The 19,974-nt window shown below is 40.6% G+C and overlaps 1 protein-coding gene across 2 annotated transcripts in view; it reads right to left on the bottom strand.

Annotated features, from left to right (window-relative positions):
- The window catches only part of Fat3 (FAT atypical cadherin 3), a 506,722-nt gene that overhangs the window by 173,650 nt on the left and 313,098 nt on the right, over positions 1 to 19,974 (bottom strand). For both annotated transcript variants that reach the window (XM_048345620.1, XM_048345621.1), the window contains exon 3: positions 7,156 to 7,217. In XM_048345620.1, coding sequence (XP_048201577.1) covers positions 7,156 to 7,217 — 62 coding nt within the window. The remainder of the gene's footprint in view (positions 1 to 7,155; positions 7,218 to 19,974) is intronic.

Below are 19,974 nucleotides of genomic sequence, written 5' to 3'. Positions count from 1 at the left end.
TTTTTTTGGCCAGTCGTGGGCCTTGGACTCAGGGCCTGAGCACTGTCCCTGGCTTCTTCCCGCTCAAGGCTAGCACTCTGCCACTTGAGCCACAGCGCCGCTTCTGGCCGTTTTCTGTATATGTGGTGCTGGGGAATCGAACCTAGGGCCTCGTGTATCCGAGGCAGGCACTCTTGCCACTAGGCTATATCCCCAGCCCCATCTGTAATATGTTTTGATGCCTGCACTTCACCATAAAATCTCTCTCTACTTTCCCTGAACTCTCAAATGGTACACGAATATACAGCATCATTTCTCATTTGCTGCCTTCACACTACATATTGGGCCTTGTCATCTTTTCTGATTTGCAAATAAAATACTGTCTCTTGTTCCCTTTGAGAGCCTTTTATTAGAAGCATCTGGCCCTGAACAGGGACCCATTTTAAGATTAAAAAAAAAAAAAGGAGCAAAAGAGTATTCTTTTGGTGAGCAAGGTAAAGATTCACACATAATCCAGGACTATAGGATGCTTTATAAAGTGAGAGCATCTTCTAAGAACTGTGATATAAACATTTTAAGCTACTGGGGCCAATACAGAAAATAAAAGGGAAGTGATCTTGTCAAAGCAGTTTGGTGTTTTGTGTATTTCAGCTCTTTGTGTAGCTTACATGTAATGTGAGTAATGCTACTCCCATTTTATAGGTAAAGCAAGAGAGGACTGAAGTGAAATGAACTTGACAAAACCCATAGAGATGGAGGGGGCGATGTGCTCTTTCTTTCTGCCTTAAAACCATGTTCTCTGTGGTGCTGAGACTTCCTTCTTCATGTCACTTAGAGCTGAGGAATGTTGTTTCATTCACACTACTCGCTTACTGTGTACTTCCTATTTTCCTGGTGTACAAGCAGATGCTTTGAACACAGAAGCCACCGAGCCAATCTGTGATGCCCACAGCCCTGCAGTTTAAAATCTCTTTTATTTTATTTGTGCAGATACTGGGGATTGAACTCCAGACCGACCGCAAGATCTTACTTAAATTTTTGCTCAAAGCTGGCACTTTAATCACTGGAACCACAACTCTACTGTTGGCCTTTTGCTGGCTTATTTCAGATAACAGTTTCACATACCTTTCTATCTGGGCTCACTTAGATCTCAGCCTCCTCAGTAGTTAGAATTAGAGCACCGGGCTATATAATGTACTCTATACTAAGCCTGAAATGAGAATTGTTAGAACTGTTACCTTGCTTGCGAGGTGAAGGAAACGTGTGTCCAGTTAGGTCCATAGCCCATACAAAAGCTCTGTGAGAGCCAGGTGCTGGTGGCTCATGCCTGGAATCCTAGCTACTCAGGAGGCTGAAATCTGAGGATCGTGGTTTGATGCCAGACCAAGTAGAAAAGTCCATGAGATTCTTATCTCCAATTAATCACAGAAAAATCCAGAAATGGTGCTGTAGCTCAAGTGGTAGAATACTAGCCTTGAGCAAAAGTAGACTAGGGACAGCATCCAGGCATAGAGTCTAGGACCAGGTTAAAAATTAGTCTCTGTGAGCAAAGTACAACACTGACACAAGTATGCTTGAATTTAACATCCAAGTTTCCCCACACTACCTGGAGTCACTACATTGATGAATAGGTTTCATGCCCACTGTGGGGCAGGGGAGGCTTAATTATCTCACAGGTAAGAAAATAATGAAGAATTAGCATATTTATTCCCTACTTCAAAGCTGCCTTCTCTGATAAAGAAGTAATCAGGGCTGAAGTCACAACCACTAAGCTAAAATGTTAGCACTCAATCAACCTGAGTCATAGCCCCCTTCTATCTTTAGGTACTTAACTGGAGATAAGAGTCACACAGACTTTCCTTCCTTGGGCTGGCTTCAAACCATGGTCTTCAGATCTCATCCTCCTGAGTAGCTAGGATTACAGGCAGTGCACAGTAAATTTTTCATGCCATGATCTTATACAAAAGAGAAAGGAAACCTACCAATCAGAAGGCAGTCTTCGAGGACTCCAGTTTGATTTAACCCAAGGCCAAGCTCTGTAACAAGATACTCACAAGATGGTTGACACAATCTGAAATGCTACCTTCCTGTATCTGTGCCCTGTTTCTCTGCCATATTTGTTTCTTAATAGTTTCCTATCACTTTTCCACTAATGACTTTGATATGTTGGTAGGGAAGTTTAGGATTAAATGTCTTCTTTTGACTTACAGTCATCAAATGGTAATAATTTCATGTAACACTTCTAAACCAGACAAGAGTTAGCACTTAGAAGTTACCAAAGGACTAGAAGATGTACTTGTGAAAGTTGCTTGCATTGCTTTACCAAGTTTCTTAGGATTTTGAACCACAACCTTCCTCTGATAGGTAGAGATTTAAGGTGAAGGTTCTGAAAACTCAAAAACCCTTATATCTCATCAGTAGTAAAGCTAGACGATATTAAACTGATGTCTGTACATCGGTTTACATACAATGCACATACATGGAACATACAATTATTTTCCTACCACATCAATGGCTACCTGCAACAAATCATCAGTGTCTTTCTGCTTAGCCACTCAGAAACACACCTTCCAGTCAGCTCTTAAACAGGTCCTTTCAAGAAGAATTAACTTCATTTTATTGGAAAGGAAAAAAAATGAGAGCCAGAAGGTTAATATGGATATAAAAGGCAGAAAGTTACCTTGGCAATTAAAGTTTCTACTTTCTAGGAGGTTAATTATCCTGTTATATGGCAAATTATCCAAGAAGCCACATATTGAAGGATTGAATCTTGGAGTTCTTATTAGAGCATTAGTAGTCTGCATGCAGCCAGTTGCTACAAAGGCCTGCAGCCTAGAAATACACTTAACACTAGCAGGTAACAGGCCAGAGAGGGAAGAAAGAACAAAAACAATACCAACAAACCACTCCAGCGCCTTTGGAGAGCTGACTTGGGAGGCAATGGTGACTGGAGACAAGCCAGGAGCCAGGACACAGGATGTGAACATGAAGACATGTGGCATGGCATAATGACCCCCGAGCTTGTCTGACCCTAAATAGGGTCAGGTTAGGGGGCTAGGTCACAGGAAGCTTCCAGTCCTAGGCACTTGACTGACAGGTTTAATAACCTATAGGTCAAGTACCCACTCCTGTCTCTAGGGATTCAGGAACACACATCACCTGGGGATGGGACTTCCCTTCCTCTAGGAATCCAGGCACACCATCAAGACAAGATGCTGGATAGTACAACTCTCCATGTGGCCAATGATGGCATTGGCCAGATCTGGCCTCCATATTACAATCCAACTTGTTCCTCACAACTCACAAGATATATAACAGTTACAAAATATGTATACAATAGAGAACCCTATCTTACACCATCAATAATACTGTTTTACTCATTTCCAAAAGGCTAAAAGCAATATCTTGTCCATGTTTCTTTCAGAAACAGAGGTTACTTAGACCATCTCAGCAAAATGAGTGTGGCCAAGAAATGAACAATGTAGAGTGACTGCAATTATGTTTGAGAGAGAAACACATGCAGAAAAAAAGGTAGAGAGAGAGAAAGAGAGGGAGAGAGAGCTTGCCAACACTAGCTATCAGGTGGTTTTCAAAAGCCTCATCAAAGGCCACAGTAAATGAGAAAGCAGAGTTCTGGGGGCTCTTGGTTGCCAAAAGAAGGTGGGATAAACTTGAGAGCAAATGGGCAGCATTCAGATGACCTTCAGTCTATGAAATCTCAACTGTGAAAACCAGAAAAGTCAGCTTACTGATTTCCTGATTCATGATGGCATTTTCATCAGACAATTCTTTTCTTGACCTACCACTTCACCCTTCTCCAGACCCTTTGCCTCCCCCCCAGATCTCTAGGGAAGCTTCCCACAACCCTCTGGCTGTCCAGCTGTCTTTAGTGCTGGCTGACACCCCCACTCCCCGACTTCACATTACAGTGGCAATCACATCCAGTCACCTCTGTTTAAAGGTTTTCAGTTGCACTCAGGAGAAGATTCATTACTTTCACCATAGCCCTCTGTTTTTCCACATTGATTTCATATCAGTTGCTGCCTTCTGCTCTCCTCCACATTTATACTCATTTCCACATTGGCCTTGGCTCTGTTACTTGAACAGAATCTTGTTCTTTTGTCATGGTGTCACCTCCTCAAACAAGCCCTGCTACTCAGTCTATGAAATATTGCACAACCTACCATGTCCAGGAAGTATCATGGAACCTCCTTTGAGCAGCCTCAGAGAGTTTCTTTATGAAATTAAACCATTCATTCACTGATCCTGTGGCCCTCAGACTCCCCTGCTCACTCCATGTTCCCCAGCAGGAAGGAAGTCCTCGATACACAAGGATGAATCAAGTGATTGCTACTGCTATACAGATGGGAAAGCTGCCTAGGGCTACTCATCTTTCTGGAGAGTAGAAATGAAGTTAAGTCTTCCTGAGAGTTTAGGTATAAAGTCACTGTATGATCACAATTAAGTCCTAGATAATAAATACTAAAATTTCGTGAGCAGCTACTTAGTGCTAGCCTGAACTTAATGTTTCACGTATATTTTAATCTTGCAATAACATTGTGAAGTTAGTTATTATGCTATCCTGCTTCTCTATGAAGATTATACCATGTACTGAGAAACCATGTTCTAGATCTCCAACTATATGAGTACTAAATACCAAGTGGACACTTATATTTATATCTGTGAAGAATATGAAATTGCTGGGTGCTGGTGGCTCATGCCTATAATCCTAGCTAATCAGGAGGCTGAGATATGAGGATCACAGTTCAAAGCCAGCCCAGGCGAGAAAGTCTGTGAGTCTCTTATCTCCAATTAATCACAGAAAAAGCTGAAAGTGGTGCTGTGGCTCAAGTGGTAGAACACTAGTCTTGAGTAAAAGGAGCCCAGGGACAGTGCCTAAGCCAAGAGTTCTAGATTATGATTAGAAAAAAAAGGGAAACTATTAATGATTCTTTTGGGAAATAAAATGTCTAGAAAACACAATTGCATAATTTTAGCTCCTGTAACAGTCTCTGTGTGTATCACACACTCTGCGGTCACCTCCTTGTGAGCACAAGGCAGCAAGTGACCCCAGCCAGGTTCCCAGGCTAGGAGGGCACATTCTCCTCATATCCTGCAGAGACGTTATGAGTTCCACTATGCAAATACATAGCCTCTCCTGTGTCCCCAGTCTCCTATGAAAAGAACAGCCAGTGGAGTTGTAATGTAAGGTCCTCAGTGTAAGGGTACTCAAATTCTAGACCAGGGAGATACTGTAGCCTATTCATAGGAAACAAATTATTATAATTATATTTTGGCAGACTGGAGTTATTTATATTTATGACATGATACCAATGTTTTAAAAGGATAACAATAACCCTCTATTATGTGTAATGTTTTAGGAATTTCAAAATATACTTTAGAACAAAACATAAGGGTTGACCCTAACAGTGTGCCTTTGAAGCATATTGATTAGTAATTACTTGGCACATTTCATGGCTGAAGAAATGAGTCCCTGGACAATTAAATGGCATCATCCACAGCACTAAGTGAATCATGGCAGGACCACCATTCAAGATCGAGTATGCAGATTGAAGCTCCAGTTTTCTTTAAACCAATTGAATTTAATGGAGAGCACCACAGGTGGTTCTGCTTAAGATTTTAGGCTAGATGTGTGTTTGTCAAGTGTGGCAGATGCATTCCTCAAGTGGTTCTTAGTCATGAAAACTCACTTTATTTTATGTATTAATATCAACTAGTTGTACAAGTGAGAGCCTGGCTAAGCAATCAGGGCAAAGGCATTTCCTACAGAAGCCCTGCCTCTGACCGTGGCCATGAGCACTGCCATAGGCAGGATCCTCAACATCACATCACCATGTCCTTGAGCAGCTGTGCATGCAGGCCCATGGTTCAAGTCATGGTCCAATGCTCTGAAGACTTGCAAGGGAACTGGGGACTTACTGACATCTGGAGGTAGGTGCTGGTGTAGACATCCAGTCAGAGGTGCTAAAGGACTTACAGAGAGCTCATGTGGGCTGTGTGCATGTTCTGTTTGGGTCTTAGGACTCATAAGTCCTACAAGATATCCAATGGGCTTGAGAGTCAGATAAGTCTTTCTTAGACACCCACCTTATTAATCCTTGCACAATGTTCTGCAGGTGGTACCCTTCCTTGGGGCCCCTAAGAAGAGCTCTGTTTATCTTTTCCTTCAGTAAATCTTTACCCTTTGTGCCTCTGGACTTGTCAATAGAGATCATAGAGGAAAAGGACCTAATCCAGGGTTGCTTCTTTTTAGTGGGCTTCATTTGAAACATATCCATTTATATACACTATATATCTTGATCAATGTCATCTTCTCCATCACTCTCTCCTTCCCCCTTCCCTCTTCCCAAACCAATATCATCAAGTCTCCATCTTCCACCTTCTCACACATGCACAAAGCCTTGTGATTATATTTGCCCATCCGTGCCCATCAGTGCCTGCTTGCCTGCTGGCACCTACACTCAGAGGAGACACATGTGAAATGATCATTGTCAAAGCACAGGCGTGTTGTGAACCCTTCACAAAGTCTGAGGTTCTGAGCACTGCTGTTTGATCCATGTCACACTTGTCACACTGAAACCACAGTGTCACCAGACTGTGCAGACTGCAAGCTTCCCAGTAAAGATCCTGGAAATGTGGAAAGAATGCACCATGGAGCACAGACTTGCCTGTTTTCTCCTCCTTTGTCATGTTTCTCCAGAAAGAATGCTCTGAGAAAGAATGCACTGTTGCTGTCTTCTCTGGGCTGTGAATCAGCCTTTACCTATTTTTCCTCACTCCCATGGTGGGGGAAGAAATGAGGAGAGCAGCTGCACACACTCGTCACAAGATGAAGGTGACATTAGCCACTGTGCACTGTTCTCTCCTTTTCATGGGAACCAGGCTTCCCAACACTCTGCTTTGGAACTTGCTTTTAGGAACTGGACAATGAGGACTGAAATCCACACACCTGCCCGATTTAGTTGCTCTACAACCCTTGTTCTGCTCACCATGATCAGAAGGCACCAAATCTTCAAATTTTGAACAAATCCGCCCAAGAGAGGCATTTCCATCTAAACCTACTGTTCCAGTATATTAAAGTCCTTGTCTGTGATGGAAGGTATGGGAGTTAGTGGAAATCGTTTTATTGAAAACCAGTTCCATCTATGTACTTACCTCCAGAAAATGTTCTGCCTGCTGTTCTCGATCCAATTTCCTTGCAGTTGTAGTGATCAAACCTGTGTAGAAATGAGAATATTGGACTAAGTCTCTGGTCACTTACTGAGTTAAAGGAAATGCAAAATCCATAGTGGACAGAAACTCGAATCTCCTGACAATCAGAGCAGTTTTCCAAGGTATTCTTAAGTCAATTAAAACTTACAAAGAAAACCTGAAAAAAAATTGTTCCACTTTTGTCATCTTTGGAGACAGAGGGACTCACCAAAGACCCATTGCCTTTCTGCTAATGAGGCAGTCCAAAGAGTCATTTCCATATGACTGAAATTCTGCTGTAGAAAATCCATTAGATTGTGAAGGACTTGAACAATTGATAGGCTGTTGGCACTGATTAGATTCAGGCTATGATATCGGACTTTCTTATTTAATTTTATGTGCTTTCTTATTTAATTTTTATATCATTTTTGTTATACTTACAAAGAATGTCATTTCTGTAATAATTACATATATACACAATTTTTCAAATTTAGTAATTCTTACATACCACAGGTCTCATCGTTTTATCACTTTTTTATGTGTTTAAATTTTTTCTAAATAGCTTCCACATGGAGAATCTCTTCTTCCTTTTCCTTTCAACAGTGTTTCTCATAAATGAATCACCTCTTTGAATAAGAAGACAAAAGGAAGAGACAAAATTTCCAAGGCCTTCTGTCTTATTATACTGATTTTTCCTCTGCAGGTTTTCAGATTCTTATTGTCAAATAGCAATTAGAAGGTCAAATTTATTTCACATTTCTTCATTCCACAATGTCTCTTAAGAAAATATGAGCTAGAGGTTTTCCATGGTATATTCTTTTCAATAGGAGAGAACAGAGCAAATCCCATAAACCTTTCTCTCCACCTTGGACAAGCACACGAGGTGGGGTGGGGTGAGTTCCTGCCCTCATGCTTCTGTCGCAGAGAGAGTGGTGAGTGGGAGAAACATTTCTGAGAAGCCAAGAGTCTACAGGAGAGCACAAGGGTCTCATGGTCTCTCAAATGATATCCACCTAAAGTAGCACTTCTCTGTAGACTCTGACTACACTCCATCCGCCTTATGGTCCACATGGAAAGGCAATGCATGTTCCCACTGCATTCTGCATGTGGTCTGGTCTACTGTTTCACCTGTGTTTATTTTTTTGTAAAGTGTACATTGTAAGTGTATGTATAAATAGGGAACAAAGTGATGTTATGGTTTATGAATACCATGTGAAAAATTGAATCAAATTAACATCTTTACCATGTAAAATGTATTATTTTGTGGTGAGAACATTTAAAATTTACTCTCAGCGAGGTTGAACTATACAATACACTACGACCAACATGTTTGCCATGCTGTGCAATACTCAGATTTGTCAAGTTACGCTGAAGTGTTAGCCTTCACCTCTCTTTCTCTCACATGACTGGGTATTCAGTTGATGGGCCACTGCATGCCTGGCACATGCAGTCACCATTGTTCTTAGCCCTGTGATATAGTTTTTTACTCTCACATCTATAATTTTCCATCAGAATGATTGGCAGTGGCTTCATGGAAGTGACTTTTCTCATAGTTCCAAAGTCTTAATGTCAACCCAGCTTCCTACCTATAACAAAGGAGAAGAGCCCAGTAATGCTAAATTACCAATATTGATGTGGAAGAGACCAACTATATGCTAATATTCAGTTCTCCAACACACTGAGAATGCATTTTTGGGATGATATTGACTGGTGTGTTTAGAGCATTTCCTGGGACAGGGAAAGCATCAAGTATGATGTGTTTGCAGGCAATGAAAGCCATTTTAAAATCTTTTTAAAAAGAGAGGTAGTGGGATAAGATAAAGAAACTACTACAGAAAGAAGTAGGGAGACTTAGAAAATTTCCTGAGTAGAGTTTCAGGGCTTTGGCAAATAGGAGGTAGGATAGACAAATGGTATTGCATGAAGATTCTGCACAACAGGCATAGTTACTGAACTAAAATCACAGCCTAGATAATGAGAGAAGATCTTTGGCAGCTATATATCTCACAAGGGTCTAATAACAAAAATATACTGAGTGCTGAAAACCAAACCCCAAAGATGAAGTAACTCAATAAAGGAGAAAAATAGAAACTTCTTACAAGAAGTAAAAATGCTCAATAAACACACACGCACACACACACACACACACACACACACACACACACACACACACACACACAGATCATCTCCGGCCAGAGACAAAATGCTAATCAAAGCGACACTGAAATGTCATATCACTCCAGTAAGAATGGCCATAATAAAAAATACTAAGAACAAATGCTAGTAAGGATAGGATGGAAGCAGGGAGGAGAGACCTATCACATCCTTGGTGTGAATATAAATTAGTGCAATGACTATGGAAGGCAGAATGGAGATTCCTCATAAAATCTAAAAATACAACTCCCCTACAGTAGGTGTTTATCAAAAAGTCAGGATAAGACACCTGCCCACCATGTTCACAGCTGCACTATGCATCATAACTAAGGTATTGAAATAGCTTACATGCCTTACAATGAATAAATATATCAATAACATGTATGTATGTGTGTATGTATGTCTACCACAAGATTAATAATACTATGTCAATTGCAGGAAAATGTATGAACCTGGAAAAATGTTAAGTGAAGTTAAGTAAGTCAGCCTTAGAAAGACAGGGGACACATGTTTTCTCTCCTATGTCAAAGTAAACTCTAAAATGTAAAAGTATGTGAAAACATTTGTGAGGCCATACACATATATGCATAATCAAAGTAACTGAAGTATGGTATACAGCAGAGTAGATTCCCCTGGTGTGACTCCTGTGAACATTTAACTTATAGTTTAACAAAATGAATTCCAGAAAGACAAAGCAGAATTAGTGTGGAATGAGTGAGATTTAATGGGGTGAAAGGGGAGGAACACAGCAGACAAATTGGAGAATAGTGGGCGAATATAGTAATAATAATAATGTACAGATGTTTAAGTGGAACTAGAAAACTTGAAAAGATGGATGGGGTTAGGATGGAGTCAGGGAGAATGAGTAAAGGGGTGACATTGATCAGGATGCATGACTGTTACAAATTGACATGCTGATTTAAAACTTTGTATAATACATAAAGATAATAAAATTAATAAATAGTATTTCTATAAAGAAAGAGGAGGGTGAACATGTCATTATGCATTTGTGGAAGTATCACAGTGACACTCCTCACTTTGCACAACTAATATATGGTAGAAAATAAAAATCATTTCCAGACATGCTCTGCACACGTAGAGAAGCAATGCACTACTGGGGTAGCAAAAGGTGGCATTGTTAAGGTTGAGGCGAGAAGACTGCTGGGTTAAGCGTCAAGGGAGAGGGTCAGTGATTCCTTTCCTTAGTTACCTATTACAATACCCTGGAAGTTAACAAATACAGATTTGTTTGTTGTTCCCCTCCATCTCTCATTTACTGCACTGCAATCTCTTTTCAAGAGAAAATCACTCTCCATCTTGTCTATGTATCCTTGAACTCACTGAAATTTTGTATTGATGTGATTATTTCTGCCTGCCCATCCACATCCAAGAACGAGCTACACTAAGCTGCTGTAGTATTGGCATCAGACCCCGGGGCTCAGTGTGTGTGCGTGTGGACTGGAAATGGAGAGATGGAGATGGTGCAGTGTGGGGCAGAGGTGGCAATGGAGGGATAAAAGCAGGCCAGGTCTCAGGTTCACGTTGAATAGGGGTGTGTGTGGTGGCAGCAGCAGGCGGCTAACACACTCTTCCTTTTCAACCCATGCTAGCATACAAGGTCATATGTCTTGGAGTCCATTTTCAAGTGAGGACTAAGGGTCTTCTCACCAGGTGAGGTGGCTGTCATGCAGCCTCACACTGCTCAGGGGGTCTCCTCTGCCAGAAGTCGCAATGAGAATAAAGAACACTTGTCATATGGAGGCTGTGGATAGGTGAGAGGGCCCAAGGACTGCACCTTGAACTTTATCTTCCAGTCAAAAATAAAATGCTTTTGTGCTCTCCACTTCCCTGAGAATTCTGGTGCCATCACCGCTCCTATTCCACGGTCATACAGACAAAACTATCTAGGGAAGAAGGCTGCTTCCTCTCCCTTAAATTCTTTAAGAGATTGGTATACTTTCACAATGTCCACACGGAAGTGAAAGAACCACCACCTCCTACCATCTGCAGCCCGCTGGGATGTGTGAACTGCGTGTTTATTAGAAATACATAGAAATAAACTTCCTGGACAGCCTGAAGTGGCTCACTCAATAGTGAGTGGGGAGCTGGGAGAAGACAGGCGGATCTCACGTGTGGAGGAAAGACACAGGGCAACCTCTGCCAGACACGGTGCTGGGCCTTCTGCTTCCTGTTTTCCATAAATAGAATTAAAAGGCAAGAACAAAACCCATGCAAGTTTAAAGTGGAAATTATTAGAGAAAACAGATGAGGTCAGGCAGAGGCTAGCAAGCATCTGCTAATGCAGTCAAGGTTTCTTTTAGAGACTAAGAGAATCTTTTAACTAAGATGTAAGTGTCAACTGCACGATTCTGTAAATATTCTGAAATATTGTTGAATTGTATATTTTACATGAATCAAGTTATACTTTCTGTAAGAAAGGTCTTAAAAGCAATAGAAAATCATAAATTTGTTATTAGATTTTGTTATTATGTTTGAGTAGTTGTACAAAGGGTTTCAATTCAAAATGTCTGTTCATGAGTACAATGAGAGAGCAGTCTCTCTCTCTCTCTCTCTCTCTCTCTCTCTCATCAGTCATGGGGCCTTAACTCTGGGTGCTGTCTTTGAGCTAGCACTTTGAGCCCAGGGCCACTTTCAGTTTTTAGGTAGTTAACCAGAGATACATTCCCATAGCCTTTCCTGTCCCTGCTGACTTCTAACCATGATCCTCAGTTTTCAGCCTCCTCAGTAGCTAGGATTACAGGTGTGAGTCGCCAGCACTCACCCCCTCACCTTTAAAAACAAAACAAAGAAGGGAGAAAACTTTCTTCCTTCAAGAGGTCCCTGCATAGAATGAGCAAGGGAACCTCAGCCATGCTGTCATCTTTCATGCTCAGAAAAGCAGGCAGAAAGTCTTTCTTCACAGACCAGAGAAATTCAGTTCACCAATGCTTTGTCTTCATTTTAGTTAACCTTCTTGTAGCTGAATGCATGTGGGCTTTATAGAATGGAGAAGATAAAATGGAGTAATCTCCCTCTTCAACTATGGACTCATCTCTGTGGAAGGTAATCCCATTGTGTAATTTATGCAAGACAGAGGCATGGACTATAACTGCAGACCCAGCGGGTGTGGGAAATTGGGGGCTGATGTGGTGAAATTGAATCTCAAAGATAAATCATAGGCAAGCTTTTTGAGTGGGGTTTGGAGATATAAACAAACACATCATTTGATGTAATTACTTATGCAAACCTCCAATTTAGGAGGGAAAGTATGCCAGTCCTTAGTGAATGATATTCAATATGGGGGGTTATATGGCTAGAAGTATGTAATTACTTTAAAAATAGCTGCTTTTGATTTTTTTTTGTTGTTGTGGAGACAGAAGAATCCTAACAACCTCTCTCTCAGAAACAGACTGAGCATAAAAACATGGCTGCCTGCTGAAAACAGAACTCAAAATGTTTTAAGTAGTTATAGGCAGAGAAGTCACACTTGTAAGGATGACATCTTTCTGTTGATTTTCTCCCTCTGGGTGTTCTGGGTCACAGTTGTGTAATTTATTGCCATGACATTCACATTTTCTTGAAGTGTTAATTGAAGCAGTGCAGGTCTTAGCTGTTCAACATGCTTCTCCAAGGAGGCTATGTTTTGGTATTTATAGTTTAAAAATGCAACAAAACTATATTGTCAAACTTTTGATCTATACTTACTCTGTTTTTCATTTCCCATTTTTTCTGTCTACCACTTCGCTGTGTCTGTGCCCAACCTTTTGATAAAACCTTTTTGACACTTCCAAATAATTTAGGTGTTACCTTCTCTGGAAGCCTCCTCAGACTTTCCCTCCACACAGAATTGACTTTCTGGACCTCCTTGTAGATAGACCACAGTTCGAGACAGCAGATCTTCACCAAGGACCTAGATCAATCCCTCTCACATTTGCTGAATGGGCAAGTGCTACTTCTATGGCACTAAATGTTTCCCTCTGTTTGTTGAGTAGTCAATATTCCATAATAGGAAATAAGCAAAAGAATATTGAAAAACTCTTTTCATCTTGTATTCCTGGTGTTTAACTTGGAATCTGGTGCATGATAGCATCAAAGAAAAGTAATTGGGATGAAGGTGATACTCACAAAACATTCCCGGTCTCTCAGTATTGTTTCAGAGTGATCACAATCATCCCAATGCATAGGAATTAAAGTGATTTGAATGCTCTTTCAAAGAATAGTCTTTGAATAATTTTGATATTTCCCCATTTTGGGCCATTTTTAGAGCCAGTTTTTAGGGCCAATTTTAGAGACATTTCTGATAGCTCCATTCTCTTAATAAGCTGTTGGCTCAGGATTTAAATTTTGAAAAGAATCTATCTAGTTTATCTAATCTGTCTGTCTGTCTGTTTGCCTACCTGCCTGTCTGTCTGTCTGTCTATCTACCTATCTTCCTGATGTAGGAATTTGACCTGGGGTCTCCTATATGCTAGGAAAGTGCTCTTCCACTAAATCACACTCTCTGTCCAAGAGTTTAAAATCCTTAAAATGTTTAAATAATGTTTATAATGTTTAAATGTTTAAATATAATGTTTAAATCTTCAATCTTATGTGCAGGCTTTTATTACCATTTCCTTGTTCTTCTATATCCTGATTTGTATCTGACTTATCAAGAAAGGTGAGAAAATGATAATACTTAGTATTCAACATTTATTCAGTATGCACTATGCTTTAGGCACTGTCCTAAAACAGTTACCACACACTGTCTCAAGTAAATCCTACAGCACTACAGATGCCATATTGCCGAATACATATATACACATTTCTGTTCCTACTTTAACTTTGAGTTATTAAAGAAGTAAAATTACTTTTACTCACATACAGGAGGAAACTGCGTTAAATGACTTCTCCTAGGTCACTTTAATGTGACATTTTTTCACTGTCTTCCTGGATGAAGAAGGCCTCGGGGGTCCTCAAAATTGTCTGCTTGGGAACTAGGGCCCCACCATCCAGCAGCGCTCTCAGTTGCTGGTCTTGGACTGCGGCTGATCACTGCACAGGACATCAGCCTCTGTGCTCCCTGCTATCTCACCTGACTTCACTTTCTTCCTAATGGTACTATGTCCAGTTATGCATGTTTATTTAAGATGAATAAACCAAAAGAAAAAAATTAACTGCTATTTTTATGAGGGTTTAGAAAAAATCTTGGAAGCTGGCCCCATTTAACATTCTCTTCCTTCTCATTCTCCATCTCCTTCTTCTTCTTCATATTGGCACTTGAGCTACAAGCCTTGAGCTCTCACTTGGCTTGCTTGCTCACACCTGGTGTTCTGATGCTTGAGCGACACCTTCCTTCTGGCTGGTTAGTTGGAGAATGATTCTAAGTGGATCTTTTCTTACCATTTGGCTACAAACCTCACCTCTGGATCTCAGCATCCAGGATAGTTAGGATTACAGATGTGAGCTACTAGTACTTTACTCAGATATGCTCCCTGGTAAGGGTTGTCTCATCAGGAGAAAAGATTTGAAGTTCATCAAGATGCTATTAAGAAAATTTGACAGAGGAAATCACAATGGAGCTTAAGTCGGCAAATTGGAGGCTTTCTTTTTTTAAATAGTGATTATGAAAATGCTACTAGGAACTTTTAGTACTGCACAGAAAAGGTATTTTTAAAGTTAAATCATAAGATTTTGTGAGTCAAACATGCATAGTTGCTGGTTATCTGTAACAGATGTTTTGTCTTCTCCTTGCAAGACAACAAGTGACAGGTACGAGTGTCCTTAGCAGCAGAGAACTCTTAGGAAGCATTCTGCTGCCACAGACACTTCCTAGTGCAGCATCAGGATTATACAGTCCCCACAGTAGCAATGGGACAGGCAGCTTGTGAAGGAGATGGCGGATGCTGCACACACTCCATTTCCAAACTTTCCCCAGGCCTGGTGACAAACAGAGAAGCCCACAACACGGAGTTTTAGGCAAACTCTACCCTTCCCTGTACCACTCCTCCTGGACTAGATGGATGGAGAAACTTGGGTTAAAATAATTCAGCATCACACTGAGGTATAGGTAAGGCCGTTGAGAAAGAGGAGTCAGTGCAGTGGCTCACAGCTGTAATCTCAGCTACTTACGAGATTGAGATTAGAGGATCATGGTTCAAGCCAGCCCAAGCAGAAAAATCCCTAACACCCTAATTCCCAGGTAACCAAGAAGTCAGAAATGGAGGTGTGGCTCCAGTGGTAAAGATCCATCCTGGAAAGAAACAGCCAAACAAGACTTCATGGCTCTGAGTCAAGCCACAGTACAGGCACACAAGAGACAGGAAATGAGGAAGGGAGGGAAGGAGAAGGAGGGAAGCAGAGCAGGAGAGAGAGAATGAAGGAGAGAAGTGAAGGGTGCTGTTGCATATTAAAATACTTCTAAAGGCTTTCTGTGTATGACTGTTTCCTAAAATCAGTTTTGCCAGAATGCCTGGATCCTTCCCCCTTCTGCCTGTTCTTCCTAATCCCAGCCTCTCCCTAGCATCAGTGACTAAATGGCACCAAGCCCTCAGGCCCTGCTTTCTAATTCATTCTAGGCAAGGAAACGTGTGCACCTGGAGAAGTCTCTAGGCTGTGAAGCTAAACCTTGAATGCTATACTGGCTTTCTTCAGAAAAATTAAGCTGCAGATGGGGAACCAATATTATGGATGTCATATAAAATGATGTCATCTTTAGGTGCCGTTAATGTACCATTGGTGTGTGTACTCAGATGTGCAAATGGCACACCCTCTTTATCTTCCTGCCAAGATTTTCTTTTTGCCTAGTTCCAGATATCAGATGTTCAAATTAAGGGTACAGAAATGGCTGCAATCCATAATCCACACGGGCCCTAGCAGTTTCTAGTCTGGGAGGCATGGTGGTGCCTTCAGCAGTGTAGCTCTCCCTTCTATGGGCTCTGGCATCAGACAGCCTGCAGACCCAGCCCACAGACCCAGCCCACACACTCCAGGCAGCTGCAGGTCCTTAGGCAAGCTACTTAGCTTCTCTACTGCTTCCTCATCTATAAAGCTAGGCTTATTAAATCAAGCAATCAACTAAAAATGTTTAGCTTGGTTCCTGGCACATACCAAATTCCCAGACAGTACTAGTTACTACTAGACTCAAATGTTATATGGGTTTCAGAATCAACCTAGCCTTGTTTCTTTCTCATCTTCAGATTCAACATCTTCCTAAATAGTTGGATAAATAGAAAATGTCTATTCCTTACCCCATCATCTGCCAGACAAGGAAACTGAAGCTCAAAGTTTATTCAAGATGTATTGGTAAGAAACCTTTCATCCATGCATTGTCAAATTTCACTGACACGATCATACGATCTTGCCACTATGAGCCTGGGACAGATTAGCTTCCTAAGTTACACCTGGCGGCTGTTTACAGATGCAGAGCTATGGAATAAAGATACAGAGCTGTGGAATAGAGCTTTTCCTGGCTTCAGGAGACTCAGAGGCACAGGAACTTTCCAGAAGTCTGGTCCTAGACCATTTCTGTCTTTCAAACACCGTCATGTATCTGTGCATTGGAATCACAATTACCTAGGAATGGAGTGTGTGTGTGTGTGTGTGTGTGTGTGTGTGTGTGTGTGTGTGTGCTGGTCCTAGGGCTTGAATTTGGGCCCTGAGTGCTAACCCTTAGCTTGTGTGCTCAAGGCTAGCACTGTTCTACCACTAGAATCACAGCTCCACTTCCAGGGATTTTTCTTTTGTTGTTTGTTTTTGTTTTTGGTGGTTAATTGGAAATGAGTCTCCTGAACTTTCCTTCCCAGTCTGACTTTGAGCTACAATCCTCAGATCTCAGCCTTCTGAGTAGCTAGGATGATAGGTGTGAGCCACTGGCAACCACCTTCACCTGGGGAGTTTAAACAATTCATATCTCAAGGTCCCAGAGCCAAAGATTCTACAATATTTGGTACGGATTGTGTCCTAGGTATAGGGATATAAAAGAATATCCTATGTGATTCTAATATTCATCCAAGAGGGAGAGCCATCTATCTATCTATCTATCTATCTATCTATCTATCTATCTATCTATCTATACATATACACATACACATACACATATATTTCTCTTATTAACTGGATGATAGGGTTAATTAGCCCTTTGGCTTATATAAATTGTTTAATTTTTTTTTTACCATGAATAGTACTCAGATTTATAATCCCAAAGAAATAAAAGGTGAATGGAGGCACCTAAAACATGTCTCTTGTTTTCAAATTCCAGAGTTCCTGCTCTGAAACCTCCCAATAAAGGACTATATTGGATAGCTACCATTTTTTCCCAGATTTTTATTATCAAACTGAATTACAAAGAGGTTACAGTTTCATACGTTAGGCATTGGATACATTTCTTGTACTGTTTGTTACCTCATCCCTCATACCCCCCTCCCACCTCCCCCTTTCCCTTTCCCCCCATGAGGTGTTCAGTTCACTTACACCAAACAGTTTTGCAAGTATTCTTTTTGTAGTTGTTTGTCTTTTTTTACCCTGTGTCTCTCAATTTTGGTATTCCCTTTCAATTTCCTACTTCTAATACCAGTATACACGGTTTCCAATATACTCAGATAAGATTACAGAGATAGTGTATGTACAACCACAGGAAGGTGATACAAGAACATCATCAATAATAGAAGCTACAGATACATATGGGATGTTGAAAGTAGATACAACTGTGATATAACAATTGTTTCCATAACATGGAGTTCATTTCACTTAGCATCATCTTATGTGATCATAAGGGTATAGCTATTGGGCTCTTGTGATCCTCTGCTGTGACTTGCCTAACCCTGTACTAATTATTCCCAATAAGGGAGACCATAGAGTCCTCCATGTTTCTTTGGGTCTGGCTCACTTCACTTAGTTTAATTTTTTCCAAGTCCTTCCATTTCCTTACAAATGGGGCAATGTCATTCTTTCTGAAAGAGGCATAAAATTCCATTGTGTATATGTACCACATTTTCCTGATCCATTCATCTACTGAGGAGCATCTGGGTTGGTTCCAGATTCTAGCTATGACAAATTGTGCTGTGATGAACATTGTTGTGCTGGTGGCTTTAGTGTGTTGTTTGTGGTCTTTTGGATAGATACCCAAAAGTGGGGCTGTTGGGTCATAGGGAAGTTCTATAGTTAGCCTTCTGAGGAATCTCCATACTGCTTTCCAGAGTGGCTGAACCAGTTTACATTCCCACCAACAATGAAGTAGGGTTCCCTTTTGGCCACATCCCCTCCAACAGAACTATGCCTACTTAATCTTTGATAAAGGAGCTAAAACAATCGTTTGGAAGAAAGATAGCTGCCATTTTGTTTTGACGTTGTTCTTCACACATGATTCCTGCCTTAGCACGCTCTCTCTCTCTCTCTTTCTCCTCCTCCTCCTCCTCTTGACTGAAATTAACAGTATAGAAGCTTAGTAACAATAATAAAAGTAAACCTTTATTTATATCCAGCCTCTACTCGTTTTAAGCTGCTGCATGAACACAATAAAGTTGTTAAACTTCCTGGCCTCAGTGTTACCTCTGATATGAGGATAGTACTAAGTTCTTCATGGACTTGGTTAGAAAGGCTTAGCTTGAGCTCTGTGTTTAGTAGATGCCATTCAAAAAGCAGAAAGAGCATTCTGGGCCAGTGGCTTAAGCCTATAATCCTTGTTCCTCAGGAGACTGAGATAAGAGAATCAAAGTTCAAGACCAGCCTAGGAAGAAAAGATGATGAGGCTCTTACCTCCATTTAACCAGCAAAAGTGAGGATGGAAGCATGACTCAAGTGACTGGGCAGAAGTCATGAGCAAGCAAAGTAAACTGAGTGAGAGTGTGAGGTAAAACAACAAAATAAAAACAATAACAGCAAAACAAAGGAGGAGGAAGAGGAGAAGGAGGAAAAAAGGAAAAAGAAGAAATAGTATCTAGGGAAAAAATAACAGAACAATGCATAGCACTTTATGTGTGTTAAAAGCTCTAAGAACACTGGGTTACTATTTCTATTCATATTCAAAAGGAAAATCTAACTGTCTTAGACTGGTCCTTCTAATCGCTAGACATCTAAAAGTTGAAGTGACTGCTTATTCAAATGGACATTGTAATCTTCTTTAATTTTTGCCAAACTCTGTATGTGTGAAAACAGCTACTATAGCTTTCTCAAAAATAATATCACTGTATGCAATTTTTTTCTACATCTGTTTTCAAATGACAAATAAATCAAGAGGATGGATGAAGTGTAAATTACATAGAGAATGTACAAAGTCTTTGAATTGTACTCTGTAAGCCTATTGTCCTTTAAGATCATTTTTACTCTATAATTTATCCAAGACCTTTTAAAGTAGGAACAATATTTTGAAATCAAGTTTAAAAAAAATCCTCTCGGGGGAAACTATCACTTTTTAAAGGAATGCTTTGAATGTTATGAGAAGTCTGCTAATACTCTTGAAAAACTATACCACATAGTCTCCAGTTAATTTTCACATAATTCAAACCTTTTTCCTTAAATTTGTGTGCACATGTACGTGCAAGCATACACATACACACACACACACACACACTATGAAACCTTATTGCCCTTCCTCCCATATATCTGAGAATTTGTCATAGTGCTACCTAGGTAATTTATTAATACTGCAGTAAA

Source organism: Perognathus longimembris, chromosome 4 (assembly GCF_023159225.1).
Source record: "Perognathus longimembris pacificus isolate PPM17 chromosome 4, ASM2315922v1, whole genome shotgun sequence".
Taxonomy (NCBI): Eukaryota; Metazoa; Chordata; class Mammalia; order Rodentia; family Heteromyidae; genus Perognathus; species Perognathus longimembris.
Note: the sequence above shows the minus strand (reverse complement) of the source record. Positions and strands in the feature narration are given on the sequence as shown.